This window comes from Oryctolagus cuniculus, chromosome 16 (assembly GCF_051225735.1).
Source record: "Oryctolagus cuniculus isolate XC-2025 breed Fujian yellow rabbit chromosome 16, ASM5122573v1, whole genome shotgun sequence".
In the NCBI taxonomy this organism is placed as follows: domain Eukaryota; kingdom Metazoa; phylum Chordata; class Mammalia; order Lagomorpha; family Leporidae; genus Oryctolagus; species Oryctolagus cuniculus.
The window spans coordinates 11,898,779-11,916,845 of record NC_142882.1 but is presented as its reverse complement, the minus strand read 5'-3'; the positions used below and the strand labels follow the sequence as shown (position 1 = coordinate 11,916,845).

Genomic DNA, 18,067 nt, shown 5'->3' with positions numbered 1-18,067 from the left:
GCATCCCAGGGGGAAGCTGGTTTGAGTCCTGGCTGCTCCACTGCTGATCCAGCTCTTTGCTAGAGCCTGGGAAGGCCAGAGAGCATGGCCCAAGTCCTAGGGCCTGTGTACCCACGGGGGAGACCCAGTCGAAGTTCTTGGCTACTGGCTTCGGATCGGCGCAGCTATGGCTTTGCAATTCACTGGGGAGCGAACCGGTGCATGGAAGACTTTTCTCCGTCTCTGCCTCTCCAGCTCCCTCTGTGGAACTCCGACTTTCAAAAACATCAATACAATAAAAATAAATAAAAGTGTTCTTTTAAAAAATCCATTCCTGTAAAATCACACAAGCCTCATGGGAAAAGATAACCACATCAAGGAGTGAGAGGACCTGTTGACCAGAACTGCATCCCATAGGCAGTTCTTCCTGGATGGGATTTTCATCAGGGAGGGTTCTATTGGATTTTGACTGTCCTGGATAGACAGACTGCCAGCCTATCATTATCCCGATTGACTGGGTTCCGCTCAGCAAGCCCCGCCCCTCACCAGCCCAGCAGGCTTTAAATACCAGGAGGAAGCCAAGGCTACCATTCCTCCCTGGCTCCACCTCTGCCTCCCACACCTGGATGCATTCCAAGGAGCTCCCTCTGTCCAAGCTCACTCTGCCCTGCCCGTGTGAGGCTGCAGGAACATCTCCCTAGCACTCAAGTTGCCTGGGGTACCAGCTGGGGGGCTGATCCCTCTGCCTCAGGTGAAGAGAAAGAGCAGGAGCCAACGGGAGATCTGCAGGAAGCAGACATCGCCTGGGGTTGGCACAGACAGACCAGAGAATCTGTACCATGAGCGGCTGCCGGCGCCCAAGGAGTCCTAGTGACTCCTGCCAGGAAGGGACCAGCGGCCCTGTTGGAGACAGCAGGTATGTTGGAGGAGAGTGTCTAGGTGACAGATTGAGTGTGTGTGTGTGTGTGTGTGTGTGAGAGAGAGAGAGAGAGAGAGAGAGTGAGAGATAGAGAGAGATGCCTCGTAGGTTCCTGTCCCATGTCGGTGTGTGCTGAGGTGAGCACAGTTTCAGGGGTGGGAACATCAGCCCCCTGGGCCCAATGATGCTCTTTTGTTCAGCCTGTGCTAAAGGATCTGCAGGTGGGTGCCTGATGGCAGAACAGCAGAGCAGACTCCTTTTTAAGCTGAGTGGTTGGTATGGCCCCCAATTGATGTTGTAATATCCACATGGGCCTTGGCAGATCAGAAGTGCCCACCCTCAGGGGAGAAGAGGGATTCAGGCAGCCCCAGCATTGGGCATTGAATGTGGGGGACTGGGATGGGCTCAGGGCTGCAGGGCTGCAATGAGTTAGGGGCTTTGTGTAACAGGTCTCGCTGGTCTCAGCTGACCGAGTCCCATTCTCCTGCAGGCCACACGGGACACAAGGCAAACTCCCCAAATGGCAGAGACTGCAGCAGGGTCCCAGGCCAGGTAAGGCATTTTCTATGCTCTCCCCTGACTGCCCCCACTAGGAAAGGCTCCCCCTTCCAAGGCTGACTGGAACGGGGGAGGGACTTTCTCTAGGATGCCCAGGCCTGCAGCCACCTCCGCGCTGGGAGCAACTATGCCCCTCCAGTGGGACTCCTGCGGGACAGCCGCCTCCCCTCAACACACTCCGTGTTCCCCTAGGTGCAGAAGCTGCCCAGGAATGGCAGCCGTGTCCATGCCATGCTGTAGCGGTGCCCCGTGGAAGCTCGAGGGTAAGTTTTGGGGTCCACGTGACTTGTTGGGATCCAAGGTGTAGGGAAAGTCCATTGGTTGAGCTCGCTGAGGGTGTCAGGACGGTGAGGTTTCTGGGTGGCCATGCAGGGCTGGATTGGGGGCTGGGTTTGCAGTTTGGGCTGTGCCCTGGCCTGTGCCCTGCCAGCCACTGCACGACAAGCCCTAACTGCTGGCTTTTCCTCCCCAGGGCCCGCAGGGTGCCAGCGCCCAGATGATCGTGGTGGTCTTGGAAGCGGGAACAGAGCTGCAGCTTCGCCTGGGAGCTGAGGGCCTGGTGCTGGCCCCACAGACAGCCCTGCAGCTCACGCTGGGCCATGTGGTGGTCGTGGTGGTCCCTGAGCACGTCCTGACAGCAGCAGAGGGGCTCTGGTTCCCTGCCCAGGCCCGCTGGCTCCTGCTCACAGGTGCTGACCCCACGTGGGAGATCAGCATGGAAGACGGGTCTGCCGTTCCCCTGGGAGCAGACAGGGTGGCTGGTGCTCCCCACGGCCCCCAGCCACCGTCGGCACGCCCAGCCAATGCAGCGCCAGGAGCCCGCTCCTCTGGCCACCCAAACACCCTCTTCCTCACCCCTCGCTACAGCTACAGAGCCGCCGCCCCTCGGGGCTCCTCCCACATGCCCAAGCCTCCCCCGGAGAGGCATCCTCTGCCAGCTGAGTTCCAGTTGAGTCTCCATGGCCTGGAACCCCTGGCCTGCTCTGCCCTCAGACCTCTGCCTCCCTCTCCCTCTCCCAGCCCAGGGCCCAGAGCCCCTCCCATCAAGGCCCGCCCCAGGCCAGGCTGCAAGGCACAAAGACGTCTCTTCCAACACTGATGCCCCCCACCCCCGGGAGCCCTCAGGCCCCACACAAACTGCAGACAAGCTGACAGCAAGACCATGGACACCTGCCCCTTCTGGGATTGCCGCCTCCCTGACCTCATGCCCCGCTGAACGAGGGGGACACTGTGGGTGTGGGGGGCTGTGGAGAAATGCCGTGGGCTCTCGCCAGACTGTCACCAGCTGGAGATGCTTGGAGGAGAAGTGGAGCTCCGGATTCGCTGGAGTGGGGGTGGGGGAGAGGGTGGGGGTGGAATGCTGCCAGCGACCCTCCCATTGTGCTGGCTGGGGAAGATGGTGGAAAGGCTCCTAGCACTTGCCTTGTTAGTGGCTGAAAGAAGAGACTCCAAGTTCACTCCACAGTGAGAGAACTCACCAACTGTGACCCGCTGGGAGGATTGTCTCCTCTGCTGTATCTGGATGAGAATTTTGTGCGCTGCCATTGTCTCTGTGGAAAAGCCACCATCAAGAACTGAGACTTACGCAGTCCTTGGAACATGTTCCGCTCCATGAGACAGTTTGCCCATAGACAATCATTCTCGTGTTTGTAACTCTTGTGAATCCTATCAACACATTTTGGTATGCAAATGTTCTATGGAGATGTGCTCTCTTTGTGATCTACACCCTGGGTTGAGCATTCAGAAAAAGGGGAGAGAGTCACAACGTGTGATGCCTTAGTTTCTCATGATGCTACTTGGATACTTTGGCTGGAATACAACAGAAAAATGAGTTGTGTGTGTGTTCTATTTCTTTTCTATCCCAAGCATACATTTCAAAAGGCACCTTGCAGATGACCAAAAAATGATACCTATTGTTTGTAAAGAGTGATTTTATTTATTTGACAGACATAGAGAGAGGTAGGTGCAGAGAGAGAGAGTGGGGGGAGGAGAAGGAGAGAGAGTAGGGAGAGAGAGAGAGTGTGTGATCTTCCATCTGCTGCTCCACTTTCCAATGGCAGGAAATGTTCCGCTACATGAGACAGTTTGCCCATATACAATCATTCTCTTGTTTGTAACTCACGAAATGTATCCATACTCCTTGGTATTCAAATGGTATATGGAGATTCATACTCTTTGTGGTATACACTCTGCCTTTAGAATTCAGAAAAAGGAGAGGCCAGCACTCCGTTCTATAGGCTAATCCTCTCCCTGTGTCACTGGCACCTCGGGTTCTCATCCTGGTTGCTCCTCTTCCTGTCATGCTCTCTGCTGTGTCTCAGAAAGGCAGTGGAGGATGGCCCAAGTCCTTGGGCCCTTCACTCGAATGGTAGACCAGGACAAGCATGTGGCTCCTGGCTTCAGATCAGCCAGATGCACCGGCCGCAGCGTGCCTGCTGCAGAAGCCATTGAAGGGTGAAGCAATGGAAAAAGGTACACCTTTCTCTCTGTCTCTTTCTCTGTCTCTCCTCTCTGCCTGTGAAAAAAAAAGGACAAATTTATTCACATATTCACTACATGATTTCTTTGTTTCTAATCATGCTACTTGGATTCTTTGGCTTGAATTAAGCAGAAAAATGAGTTGTGTGTGTGTTGTATTTATTTTCTTACCCAAGCAGACATTTGAAAAGGCAAATTGTTGGCTGGAAGATGTCACCTTTTGACAAAGTCACAGTGAACACACAGGGAGGGACATTCTCAAGGTAGTGGTATCCACCTCCATGAGTTAGAAGTTCGTGGATGGAATTTTGGTGCAACAGATGATGTTGCTGGCTGTGGTGCAGGCATTCCATATAGGCACCGGTTTTAGTCCCGGCTGTTCCACCTCTTGTGCAGCTCCCTGCTACTGTGCCTCAGAAAACAGCACAGGATAGCCCAAGTCCTTGGGCCCCTGCACCCATGAAGGAGACCCAGATGGACTTCCTGGTTTCTGGCTTCAGCCTGGGCCATTTCATCTCTTTGGACATGATCCTGCAGATGGTTGATCTCTTTTTCTCTCTTTGTCTCCATTTCTCTGTAATTAGATTGATGTATTTATTTGTGAGGTTACATCCAGCGTGTGGGAGAGATAGAGAGAAAGATTTTTCCTCTTTCCGGTGGCACACTCTCCAAATTGCCTCAACATATGGAGCTGGGCTGATCTGAAACTAAGAGCCAGAAGCCATTTCTTGGCCTCCCACATGAGCAGAGACCCAAGTACTTGGGCCATCTTCCTGTAATTTCCCAGACCATAGCAGAGAGCTGGATCAGAATAGGAGCAGCCAGGACTCGAACCGGCACCCATATGGGATGCCGACCTTGCAGGTGGAGGCTTAGCGCACTACCCTACAGTGTCAGCCCCAATAGTTAAATCTTGAAACAAACAAACAAAAAAGACAGAGAAGCTCACACCCACCCTTCTACCATCTGGCCCACACCCTCAGGTACCTAATCCCAAAAAGATGTCCACAACTCCCACATAAGTTCACTTAAGGTCATCTTCATACTCCCTCAGGATTTCTCAATGGCATGAATTTGCCCTTTTACAGTCTTTTCTGGGCTGGATGTTGTGGAGCATGCTTAATATGCACACTCCAATACTGGAGTAACTGAGTTCAAGTTCAGGCTCTACTCCCTGTCCTTGTACCTTGGGAAGCAGCAGGTGTCGGCTCAAGTAGGTGGGTCCCTGCCACCTAGGCAGTAGACCAGGCCTGAGTTCACAGCGCTTGATCTGGCCTAGCCCAACCCCATGATGGCATGCATTTGGGGGATGAAACAGCAAGTGGGATCTTGATCTCTCTCAAATAAATAAAAAATGAATAAGGAAAGCTTTTTTCCCCAAAAAAACTCTTTCCTTTAAGGACAACCCAAGGAGGTCTGTTTGGACAATTAGGTAGCAGTTCTAATCAGAAACTCACATAATGTGATGTATTTATCTCTACTTCTCTGAGGAGTTCCTACAAATTATGAGTAACATTTTTTGCAAGATTCTTTTTGAAAATCAACTTTTTAGCAGTGTAAACATTCCTAAGCAATTATTTCATGGAAGGAATAATATGGTATAGCTGAAAGTGAATATCACTACTATGAAATATTTTCTGGATAAGAGAGCAAGTCTTCCAACTCACCAGAAAGCACCGAGATTAGCGGATCAAGTGGTCAACATATTCCTTCTGGGGCTGGTGTTTGGGTGTAGCCTCTGCCTGAGACACTGGCAGTCCATATGGGCACTGATTCAAGAACCGGCTGATCCACTTCTTCTAGATTCCCTGCTAATGCACCTGGGAAAACAGCAGAAGACAGCCCAAGTGCTGGGGGAGTGAACCAGTAGATGGAAGACCTTTAAATCTGTCAGTCTCTCTCTCTCTCTGTAATACTGCCTCTCAGCTGGATAAATCTTTATAAAAAAAAAAAGCAGGGTTCCTTTTATTTGCACACATGTGGGAAACCCAGGTGAAACTCCTAGCTCATGGCTTCAGTCTTGCCCAGCCCCAGCTGTTGTGGCCTCTTTGGGAGTGAACCAATGGATGGGAGACCTCTCGTTCTCTATCTCTCTCATTCCCTCTCCTCCTTCCTCATTCTTTCCCTCTATATTCCTCCTACACCTCTCTGTGTTATTCTGCCTTTAAAAAATTAAAAAATAAATCTTCTTAAAGAAACCCAGATAAATATGTCCCTCCTTTTTGGAATTATTAAATCACTCCCAGGAATGTGCCAATATCATCTGCTAGAACATCCAGTTCTGCAAACAAGAAAATTGTCAAAAGAAACTAATGCATGAGATTTCAACATGACCCATGCTTTCCACAAAACTTGGGAACAAATCAGAACCTAAAAGGAGGAAGCTGCATAAACAGGAAGTCTAGAGTCCAACTAGAAATAGTTGCGTGCAGCTGGAGTCTGGCATGGGCCATGACCAAATAAGATGGGGGCGCACTTTTCCATGAGTGTGCATAAAATGTCAGCCTCTTCTTCCTCCTAAGCATCGGGCTCATGTACTCAGTGATTCAGAGAACAGTCACATATCAGAGAAATTGACTATGGAATTGTGGCATGATACAATCCAGACGCTGGGTCAAGAGTAGGGTTCCTGGGGACAGCATGGTGGCATAGTTGGCTAAGCCTCCACCTGTGGTGCTGGCATCCCGCATGGGTGCCAGTTCATGTCCTGGCTGCTCCACTTCCAATCTAGCTCTCTGCTCATCACATGGGAAAACAGTGGAAGACGGCCCTAGTGCTCGGGCTCCTGCATCTCCATGGAAGACCTGGAAGAATCTTCTGGCTTCGGATTGGCTCAGCTCTGGCTGTTGTGGCTACCTGGCGAGTTGTCCAGCAGATGGAAGACCTTTAAGTCTGTCTATCTCTCTCTCTCTCTGTGTCTGCAATTCTACCTCTCAGATGAATAAATCTGTAAAAAAAAAAAAAAAGTAGGGTTCCTTTCATTTGGAATGTAAAGACAAGGCCAGCATTGTGACCCTGCACACTAAGCTGCAACTTGTGACACTGAAACTATCTATTGGAGTGCTGGCTCAAATCCTAGCTACTCTACTTCCCATCTAGGTTTCTGCTAATGGCTCTGGAAGATAGTGACATAATGTGATGCGTTTATCTCTACTTCTATGAGGAGTTCCTACAAATTATGAGTAACATTCTTTGCAAGATTCTTTTTGAAAATCAACTTTTTAGCAGTCTGTCTGTCTTTCTGTGTCTGCAATTCTATCTCTCAGATGAATAAAAATTAAAAAGAAAAGTATGGTTCATTTTATTTGGAATGAAAAGACAAGGCCAGCAATGTGGCCCTGTGCACTAAGCTGCAACTTGTGAAACTGCAACTCTCTATTGGAGTGCTGGCTTGAGTCCCAGCTACTCTACTTTCCATCTAGGTTTCTGCTACTGGCCCTGGAAGGCAGCAAGTAATGTCCCAAGTACCTGAGCCTACACCTTCCCTGTGGGAGACCAGGATGGAGTTTGAGGCTTCTGACATCAGCCTGGCCAAGCCCCGGCCATTGAGGCCGTTGGAGGATTGAACCAGCAGATGGAAGATTGTGCTTGCTCTCTCTGTCTCTCCCTGTAAATATGATTTTTTTCAATTAATAAGTAAATAAATAAGGCTCCTAAAGACATCATCTCTGTACATTGTTCAACCCCCCACTACCCATCATATAAGGATTGAATAATATGATGTTTCCTTTTCTTGAGACTTTGCGTATTCATTCATGAAGGATTAACTTTGTGAATATTCTGTATTTTTATAACCATGATGAAATTGTAATTGTAAAAATATAGATGTGGTTATGTTTGCATTTTATTCTTATTTCCTGTATGTATATTTCTACTCATGTTTTGAAGATTTATTTATGTATTTAAAGTCATAGTTACAGAGAGTGGAGAGGCAGAGAGAGAGAGAGAGGTCTTCCCTCAGATGTTTCACTCCCCAATAGGCCACAATTTCCAGAGCTGCGCCGATCCGAAGCCAGGAGCCAGGAGCTTCCTTTGGGTCTCCCATGTGGTTGCAGGGCCCCAAGGACTTGGGCCATCTTCTACTGCTTTCCCAGGCCATAGCAGAGAGCTGTATTGGAAGCACAGCAGCTGGGACTCAAACCAGAGCTCATATGGGATGCCATGGCTTGAAGCCAGGGTGTTAACCCTTCTGCGCCACAGTGCTGGCCCCTCATTATTTTTAAAAATGTATTTGAAAGAGAAATGATGAGAGGGATGGGGGGGAGCAACAGGAAGAGAGATGGCCACAACAAGCATACCAGGGTGTGGACCAACTCCAAAGCCTGTAACCCAATGCAGCTCTCACACAGGCATGGCATGCACCTAACCATGCAGCTACCACTTTCATCTCTGTAGGTCGCATCAGCAGGAAGCTGGAATTGGGAGCGGAGCTGGTACCAGACCTCAGGCCTTCTATATTGGATACAGACATTCAAAGTGGCTTATTTTTTTAAAAAAAATATTTATTTAGGGGCTGGTGCTGTGGCACAGTGGGTTAACACCCTGGCCTGAAACACCAGCATCCTATATAGGTGCCAGTTCTAATCCCAGCTGCTCCACTTCTGATCCAGCTCTCTGCTATGGCCTGGGATAGCAGTAGAAGATGGCCCAAGTCCTTGGGCCCCTGCACCCACATGGGAAGCCTGGAAGAAGCTCCTGGCTCCTGGCTTCGCATCGGCACAGTTCTGGCCATTGTGGCTAACTGAGGAGTGAACCATCGGATGGAAGACCTCTCTCTCTCTCTCTCTCTCTCTCTCTCTCTCTCTGCCTCTCCTCTCTCTGTGTAACTCTGACTTTCAAGTAAAAATAAAGAAATCTTAAAAAATATTTATTTATTTTATTTATAGACACAGTAACAGAGAGGCAGAGAGAGAGAGAGAGATCTTCCTTCTGTCGGTTCCCTCCACAAATGGCTGCAATGGCAGGTGCTGGGCAGATCTGAAGCCAGGAGCCTGAAGATTCTTCCAGGTCTCCTACATGGGTGCAAGGGCCCAAGGGCTTGGGTCATCTTCTACTGCTTTTCCAGGCCATAGCAGAGAGTTGGATCAGAAATGGAGCAGCCAGGACTTGAACCAGTGCCCGTTTGGGATGCCAGCACTGTAGGTGGTGTCTTTACCGGCTACACCACAGCACTGGCACCATCACAGTGGCTTCTAAACTACAGCACCAAAGACTTGTCCTTATTTCTAAAGTTAATGACAATTACTGTGCCAAGGTCCTTAAAAACGTGTGTGAAGAATGGATTGAAAAATCCATGATTCGGGTAAAAATGTTGAAAGGATAGTTTTTTCTTGTTTTCCATGAACATTTTGAATACATCTCATACATTTTTGGGATAAGATGACCAAAGGATGATACCTGTTGTTTTAAAGGTTTATTTTATTTATTTGACAGACAGAATTAAATAGAGAGGTAGACACACATAGTTTGCCAGAGAGAGAGAGAAAGAGAGAGAGAGAGAGAGAGAGAGAGAGAGAGAGAGAGAGAGATCGTCCATCTGCTGGTTCACTCCCCAATGGCATGTGCTTCCTCCAGGTCTCTCACAGTTTATAGGCTCAAGAACTGAGGCCACCATCTGCTGCATTCCCAGGCCATAGCAGACAGCTGCACCAGAAGGTTAGCCTCCAGGACTTGAACTGGTACCCATATGTGATGCCGGCACTGCAGGCAGTGAATTTACCCACTATGCCACAGCACTGTCCATGTCACAGTGGCTTCTTAACTGCAGCACCAAAGACTTGTCCCTATTTGTTATTTTTAATTGACAATTTCTCTGCAAAGGTCTTTAAAATGTGAGTGAAGAATGGATTTAAAATACGATGGGTAAAAATGTTGAAAGGCTGGTTTTCTTTATAAATCATATTTTCCATGAACATCTTTAAAACATCTCATACGTTTGTGGGTTAAAATGACCAAAAATATACCTATTGTTTTTAAGGATTTATTTTATTTAATTTAAAAGAGTTACAGAGAGAGGGAGACACAGACACAGAAAGGTCTACCATCTGCTGGTTCATTCCCCAAATGGCCACCTTGGCCAGAGTTGAGCTAATCCAAAGCCAGGAGCCAGGAGCTGCCTCCAGGTCACTCAATGGGTGCAAGGGCAAAAGGAGTTGGGCCATTCTCCACTGCTTTCTTAGGCCATAGCAGAGAGCTGGAGTGAAGTGGAGCAGCTGGGACTTAAATTGGCACCCAATGGGGTGCAGTGCTGCAGTCCAGGGATTTAACACACTGCACCACAGTGCCAGCCCCATAATGGATAAATATTTTTGGTGATGGATATACTTGTTAGCAGGTTTGGGTCATTGTGCACCGCTCACATGTATGAAAATACTACGCATTTGTAGCCAGCATCATGTCACAGCTTGTTAAACAGCCCTTGTGCAATGCCAGCATCACACATTGGAGCAGGGGTTTGGATTCTGAACGCTCCATTTCCCATCCAGCTTCCTGCTAATGCACCTGGGAAAGCAACAAAAGATGGCCCCAGTGCTTGGACCCTTGCATCCAGGTTGAGGCCCTCTAAGTCCTTTCAATGTAGAGATGGCATCCTGCAGACTTTCTCATTGGCACTGCTAAAATATGCCTTGAAAATTGTGTGTGACAGTGAACACAAGAACCAAAATCCATGAGGGCCAGTGTGGTAGCCCAGCATACATTGCCACCCACATGGCTGCAGCATTCCAGCTGAGTGTCCTCAGAGCACAGGTTGCTGCACTTCTGATCTAGCTTCCTGCAAACACTCCTGGGAAGGCAGTGGAAGATCACCCAGGTGCTTGTGTCCCCGCCACCTCTGTGGGAGATCCAAATGAAACTCCAGGTTCCTGGCTTCAGTCTGGTCCAGCCTCTAAATATTGCAGCCATTTAGGAAGTGATTCATGTATGTGAAATCTCCCTCTTTCTCTGTCTCTCCTTCTCTCTCGGTGATCTGCATTTCTAAGAGAGAAAAAATAAATACAAAACACATGGAAATGATTATTTGCAGTTTTATTCAATCCAAGAAATCCAAGGATTGAGCCCCATAATCCAGATCAAACATAATCCAGATCAAAGTCCTTCCTTCTGAATTCTAAATCCAGGGTGTGTTTCACACATGCAGAAGGACTCCACAAGAAACTTCAGTTCATCATGACTGGAGCATAGGGAGATTACTGATACCATAAACAGGAGAGTCAATTTGTAAGGTCAACAACAGGAGTCACTGTGCACTTACTCCTCATGTAGGATCTCTGTCCTTAATGTGCTGTACATTGAGATTTAATGCTTTAACAAGTACTCAAACAGTATATTTAACTTTGTGTTTCTATGTGGGTGTGAACTGTTGAAATCTTTACTTAATGTATACTAAACTGATCTTCTGTATATATAGAAAAATGAAAATGAATCTTGATATGAATGGAAGGGGAGAGAGAGCGGGAAAGGGGAGGGTTGCTGGTGGGAAGGAAGTTATCGGGGGTGGGGGGTGTGGGATGCCAATGTAGTCCATAAGCTGTACTTTGGAAATCTATATTCATTAAATAAAAGTTAAAAAAATAAAAAAGAAAAAAAGAAACTTCAGTTCATGTAACACACCAGGTATGAACACAGGTTTCACAAGAGTTACAGGCCCCAGATTAACTTGACAATCCCAAACTGTCCAAATTTACCTTCAATAAGTGCAAGATGTGTAAGAACTGACAGTGCTGCTATTTTGATTGTCATCACAGTGACCTGGTATTTACAGTTGGAATTGGGTATTACAATGGTGTCACCAAAACTCTTATCCCATTGACAGCTGAGGACACCGGAAATCATTGAACCCTGAAATTCATCATTGCCTCTATTTCTCCAGTGCATGAGGCAGATGTGAGAGCACACGGCATTTTTCCACAGCCCACCAAACCCAGAAGGTCCCCCTCATCAACAGGGGGAGAGGTCAGGAAGGGGGCAATCCTGGAAGGGGCAGATATCCATGGTCTTGCTGTCAGCTTGTCTGCAGTTTGTGTGGGGCCTGAGGGCTCCCAGGGCATCAGTGTTGGAAGACATGTCTGTGCCCCATGCAGCCTGGCCTGCGGGAGGCCTTGATGGGAGGGGCTCTGGGCCCTGGGCTGGGAGAGGGAGAGGGAGGCAGAGGTCTGAGGGCAGAGCAGGCCAGGGGTTCCAGGCCATGGAGACTCAACTGGAACTCAGCTGGCAGAGGATGCCTCTCCGGGTAAGGCTTGGGCATGTGGGAGGAGCCCCGAGGGGCGGCAGCTCTGTAGCAAGGGGTGAGGAAGAGGGTGTTTGGGTGGCCAGAGGAGCGGGCTCCTGGGGCTGTATTGGCTGGGAATTTCAAAGATGGCTGGGGGCTGTGGGGAGCACCAGCCACCCTGTCTGCCTGAGGGACACACACAGCGGCTACTCCCTGGGGAACGGCAGACCCATCTTCCATGCTGATCTCCCAGGTGGGTTCAGCACCTGTGAGCAGGAGCCAGAGGGCCTGGCCAGGGAACCAGAGCCCCTCTGCTGCTGTCAGGACATGCTCAGGGACCACCACGACCACCACATGGCCCAGCGTGAGCTGCAGTGGTCTCTGTGGGGCCAGCACCAGGCCCTCAGCTCCCAGGCAAACCTGCAGCTCTGTTCCTGCTTCCAAGACATAAATGATCATAGAGGGGCTGGCACTCTGTTGGCCCTGGGGAGGAAAATCCAGCAGGTAGGGCTAGTCAAGGAGAGGCTCTCAGGGCACAGGGCAGAGGACAGCCCAAACTGCAACCCTAGCCCGAAACCGAATCTGCATGGCCGCACAGAAACCTCACCATCTTGAAACCCTCAGCAAGCTCAACCTATGGACATTCCCTGGGTGCTTGACCCCAAACAGCTGGGTGGGACCCCAGGACTTAAATTCAGTGTTACTTGAGGCAACACTTCACTGTGGACTGAACAGGGGCACACCTGTGTAGCTTCTATACCTCTGGGTACACAGAGTATGTTGAGGAGAGGCAGCTGTCCTGCAGGAGGCCCAGTGGAGGGGCTGATCTGGGGACTCCTAAACCCAGGACAGCATAGCTGCTCCCAGAGCTGAGGCGGCTCCAGCCATGGGCATCCTAGAGAAAGTCCCTCTCCTGTTCCAGACAGGCTTGGAAGGGGGAACTTTTCCTAGAGGAGGGATTCAGGAGAGGGCATAGAAAATGCCTTACCTGGCCTGGGACCCTGCTGTAGTCTCTGCCGTTTGGGGAGGTTGCCTTGTGTCCCGTATGGCCTGCAGGAGAATGGGACTCAGTCAGCTGAGACCAGCGAGACCTGTTACACAAAGCCCCTAACTCATTGCAGCCCTGCAGCCCTGAGCCCATCCCAGTCCCCCACATTCAACGCCCAACGCTGGGGCTGCCGAATCCCTCTTCTCCCCTGAGGGTGGGGACTTCTGATCTGCCAAGGCCCATGTGGATATTACAACATCAATTGGGGGCCATACCAACCACTCAGCTTAAAAAGGAGTCTGCTCTGCTGTTCTGCAATCTGGGTCCCACCTACAGATCCTTTAGCACAGGCTGAACAAAAGAGCATCACTGGACCCAGGGGGCTGATGTTCCCACCCCTGAAACTGTGCTCACCTCAGCACACACTGACATGGGACAGGAACCTATGAGGCATCTCTCTCTCTCTCTGCTTATCCACCCCCCCAAACACACTCAATCTGTCACCTAGACACTCTCCTCCAACATACCTGCTGTCTCCAACAGGGCTGCTGGTCCCTTCTGGACTGGAGTCACTGGGGCTCCTTGGGCACCAGCAGCCACTCATGGTACAGATTCTCTGGTCTGTCTGTGCCAACCCCAGTTATTGTCTGCTTCCTGCAGATGTCCCATTGGCTCTTGCTCCTTCTCTTCACCTGAGTCAGATGGTTCACTCCATAGATGGTACCCCAGACAACTTGAGCACTGGGGAGGTTTCCTGTGGCCTTTCACTGGCAGAGTGAGCTCAAAGAGGGTGAGCTCCTGGGAACGCCTCCAGGTGTGGTAGGTAGAGGTAGAGCCAGCCGATTTGCCAGGGAGGAATGGTAGCCTTGTCTTCATTCTGGTATTTAAAGCCTGATGGGCTGATGAGAGGTGGGGTTTGCTGAGCAGAACTTAGTCAATTGGGATAATGATAGTCCGGCAGTCTGTCTATCCATGATAGTCAATCAAATATAGCCAGCCCCAGCCCCAGCCCTATGAGAAAATTTCTACATGGAAAGCTAAGACACTTTAGCAAAAAAAAAAAAAAAAAGAAAAAAAAAAGAAAAACATGCACACACACACAAAACAAACATCTAAATAAAAGATCTCTGTGAGTGAGATCCCTGTTGAAAGAACAGGCCATTAATGAAGGAGATGCCTTTCTATGAAGGGAGGAGAGAACTTCCACTTTGACTATGACCTTGTCTAAATAAGATTGGAGTTGGTGAAATCAAAAAGCTTCCATATCATTGGCAACTCATGACAAGAGCCTAGGGTGATTACTGATGCCATAAATGGGAGTGTCAATTGTTAAGTCAACAACAGGAGTCACTGTCCACTTACTCTCTATTTAGTATCTCTGTCCTTAATGTGCTGTACATTGTGATTTAATGCCATAACTAGTACTCATACAGTACTTTACACTTTGTGTTTCTGTGTAGGTGCAAACTGTTGAAATCTTTGCTTCATATATACTAAATTGATCTTCTGCATATAAAGATAATTGAAAATGAATTTTGGTGAATGGAATGGGAGAATATTTGGGAGATAAGAGGGTTGCAGGTAGGAGAGAAGTTATGGGGAGGGAAAAGCCACTGTAATCCAAAAGCTATACTTTGGAAATTTATATTTATTCAATAAAAGTAAAAGAAAAATCCAATCCAGTAAGAACTCCCTATGGTATGCAATTCTGTTAAACAAGTGCCCTCACTCCTTGATATGATTATATTTTCCATAGCCTTGTCCAATTTTAGAGGAATTTTTCAAAGAGTTATTTATTTATTTGAAAGTCAGGGCTACACAGAGGGAACAGGAGAGGAAGAGATAAATAAAGTTCTTCCATCCATTGGTTCACTCCCATTTGATTGCAAAGGCTGGAGCTGATCCGATCTGAATCCAGGAGTCAGGAGCTTATTCAGGATCTCCCACATGGGTGCAGGGGCCCAAGGACTTGGGCAATCCTCCATTTTCTTTTTAAAAAAAATAGTTTATGTATTTATTTAATTTTGACGTAGAGTTACAGACAGTAAGAGGGAGAGACAGAGAGAAAGGTCTTCCATTGCTGGTTCATTCCCCAAATGGTTGCAGTGGCTGAAGCTGTGCTGATCAGAAGTCAGGAGCCAGGAGCTTTTTCTGGGTCTCCCACTTTGGTGTAGGGGCCCAAGCACTTCATCTATATTCTACTACTTTCCCTGGCCTTTTCAGAGAGCTGGAATGGAAGAGGAGCAGCTGGGACACCAATCAGCACCCATATTGGATGCTGGCACCACAGGTGGAGAATTAACCTACCATGCCACAGGGTCAGCCTCTGAAGTATTTTCAAGTGAAGAGATCAGTGACAATTCGTACATTTGAAAGCTCGGTCAAGTTTCACCTCTGTCATTTTGATTGATGCCATTGTTTACAATTCTTCTAGCTCAAGCAGCTGAAGAATAAAATCTTTTTAAGGAATATGTGTTGTGGGGCAGCTAAGGGGAAGTATTCTCTCCTGTCTGATGGGTTCAGAGGTAGGCTGTCCATTGAGGCCCAAGACCAGTTTTTGGGTCTCCTGCCAGATAAAATCTCTCCTCTGAGGTGAAAAGTGTCTGAAGAAGCTGCTGGCAGTTATCCCAATCTCTCAAGAGGAGAGATTAGAACCTGTGGTTTTTCTGAGAAAGAAGGGTTTTGCTGTTTCCAATTGTAGAGATCACTAGTGAATAAGGGAATATAGATCATTCAGGGGGTCCTGCCCTCTCCGAATGGGGAGGTAACGACATAAAGGGAAGACTGGAACCTCTGGCAGCTCTGGGTAAAGATAATACCTCATCCCACTCTGTGTGTGCAGAGGACTAATGAGGCCAGTCATCTCCAGACCCTGTCAACAGAGGACTCACTGAGGTCCTCAGAGTTACTGGTGTTCACAGGCCCTCAGGGGACATTGGAGTGGAAGAGTCAGGGGCACTTATGGTCATAGGCATAATTCCAAACTGGGGAGTGTCTAGGACATCTGAATCCTCTGGCAGACTTGGAATGACTGAAGGGGGTGACTTATCCTTCCCTTGGGCCACCAAAACACTCTTTCCTTTTGATGACCTTATCTGTTTCTTTAGGCTGGCTTTTAGCCATGTTGGGGGGGGTCTATGAGAAAATCCATCCAGACCCCAATATACGGGGCCTGGGCAGGATGATCTGGCTTCCCAAAAATCACCCATTGAAACTGTAAAACTATAAAGAGGTAAGTGGTTCTTTCCAGTGGCCACTCAACATTAAAGATTGGCCACTCCTGCTCACAAAAAAGGTGGACATTAAGAGCATTTATTTAATATCCAAAAGATACAATCGCACACTTTTTGACTTCCTCAAAGTCTTTCAGGAAGAAACCCAATGAGGGGTCAGCTGGAAGAGAAGACCCCTGTCCCATCTCCTAAATGAGTAAAACACTGAGCACACAAGAAACAACAGTGAATGAACAAAGATGACTCCTATACAAATTAGGTTGAACCAAAACCAGAAAACCAAAACCAGAGGTCTGAGATAACGTCTAAAACTCAGACCTGGTTCTGGAAGTAGTGCTGTGTCCAGGCTTCCAACAATCCCTGACAGGTCAACTCACACACCAGAAACCAGAAGAAATCAATAATGATTTCTACTCACCAGGGAGATACCAGACAACTCCTTTGATTTAAATTTAGCGAAGACTCTGAGAAACTGTGCTGAAGTGTCAGAAGTCAGCCCAGGGCTGAGGAACATCTCTCAGGGGCCAACCCTGAACTTCCTCATTGGGCTATGGAAGTACAGGGGAGAAATGTATGTTATTGATTTTTCAAGCTTTCCTTAGGTATAGTATACAAATTTAGCACATTTCATGCATATATTTTGATGACTTTGGACATTGAACACATCATAATATCAGTACCATAATCAAAGAAGTAGTCATCCATAGGAACCAAAAATCCCCATAGGCTGGGTGGTAAAAATACCACCTTAAGTGTGAAAATGATCATTTGGATAGAATTAAGTGTTAAAGTGATCATATAAATAGGATCAAGTGTCTGTTAATAATAATAGAATTTAAAAGTAGAGACTGTTCCAACATGGGAAGCAGTCCACACAGCAGACTCATAGAATGATAATCACATTAAGTAGCACTCTGACCTCAGAATCAGCCCTCAAGGTATTCTGGTCTGGCTAAAAAGTCCACAAGAACATATCTGTCATGGAAAGCCAAGACACTTAGAAAAAAAATGTCCTACATGAAGCACCTCGGTGGGTGAAACCCCAGGGGAAAAAAGGGGTCTTAAAAAAATAAGGTACTTTTCTCTGAAGGGAAGAAAGAAATTTTGCTTATGGTTTTCAAAAGTATTCCATAGGGGCCGGCACTGTGGCATAGTGTGCAAAGCCACCACCTGCAGTCCTGGCATCAATATGGGCACCAATTCAAGTCCTGGCTTCTCCATGTCCTATCCAGCTCTCTGTGCACTGAATTTATATCCTGCTACTTTGCCACACTCTTCTATGAGTTCTAAGATTCTCTTACTAGAGTTCTTTGGATCCCCTAAATAATCATATCATCTGCAAAGAGGGATAGTTTGACTTCTTTCTTCCCAAGTTGTATCCCTTTAACTTTTTTTCTTGCCTAATAGCTCTGGATAAAACTTCCATTACTATATTGAATAGCAATGGTGAGAGCCGGCATCGCTGTCTGGTGCCAGATCTCAGTGGAAAGGCTTCCAACTTTTCCCCATTCAATATGGTGCTGGCTGGGGGTTTTTCACAAGTTGCCCTGATTGTGTTGAGGAATGCTCCTAATATACCCAATTTTCTTCTAAGATCAATCCCATTCACAATAGATACAAAGACAAACCAATACCTTGGAATAAACTTAACCCAGGATGTCAAAGATCTCTATGATAATTACCTTCAAGAAAGAAATAGAAGA

The 18,067-nt window shown here is 47.9% G+C and overlaps 1 protein-coding gene across 1 annotated transcript in view; it reads left to right on the top strand.

Annotated features, from left to right (window-relative positions):
- Window positions 1-567: 567 nt before the first annotated feature.
- Window positions 568-18,067, top strand: part of LOC149121477 (vomeronasal type-2 receptor 116-like) — a 35,651-nt gene continuing 18,151 nt past the window's right edge. Inside the window, exons 1-4 of the mRNA XM_089315527.1 lie at window positions 568-895; window positions 1,389-1,450; window positions 1,649-1,719; window positions 1,929-2,528. Coding sequence (XP_089171653.1) covers window positions 819-895; window positions 1,389-1,450; window positions 1,649-1,719; window positions 1,929-2,528 — 810 coding nt within the window. The 5' untranslated portion in view covers window positions 568-818. The remainder of the gene's footprint in view (window positions 896-1,388; window positions 1,451-1,648; window positions 1,720-1,928; window positions 2,529-18,067) is intronic.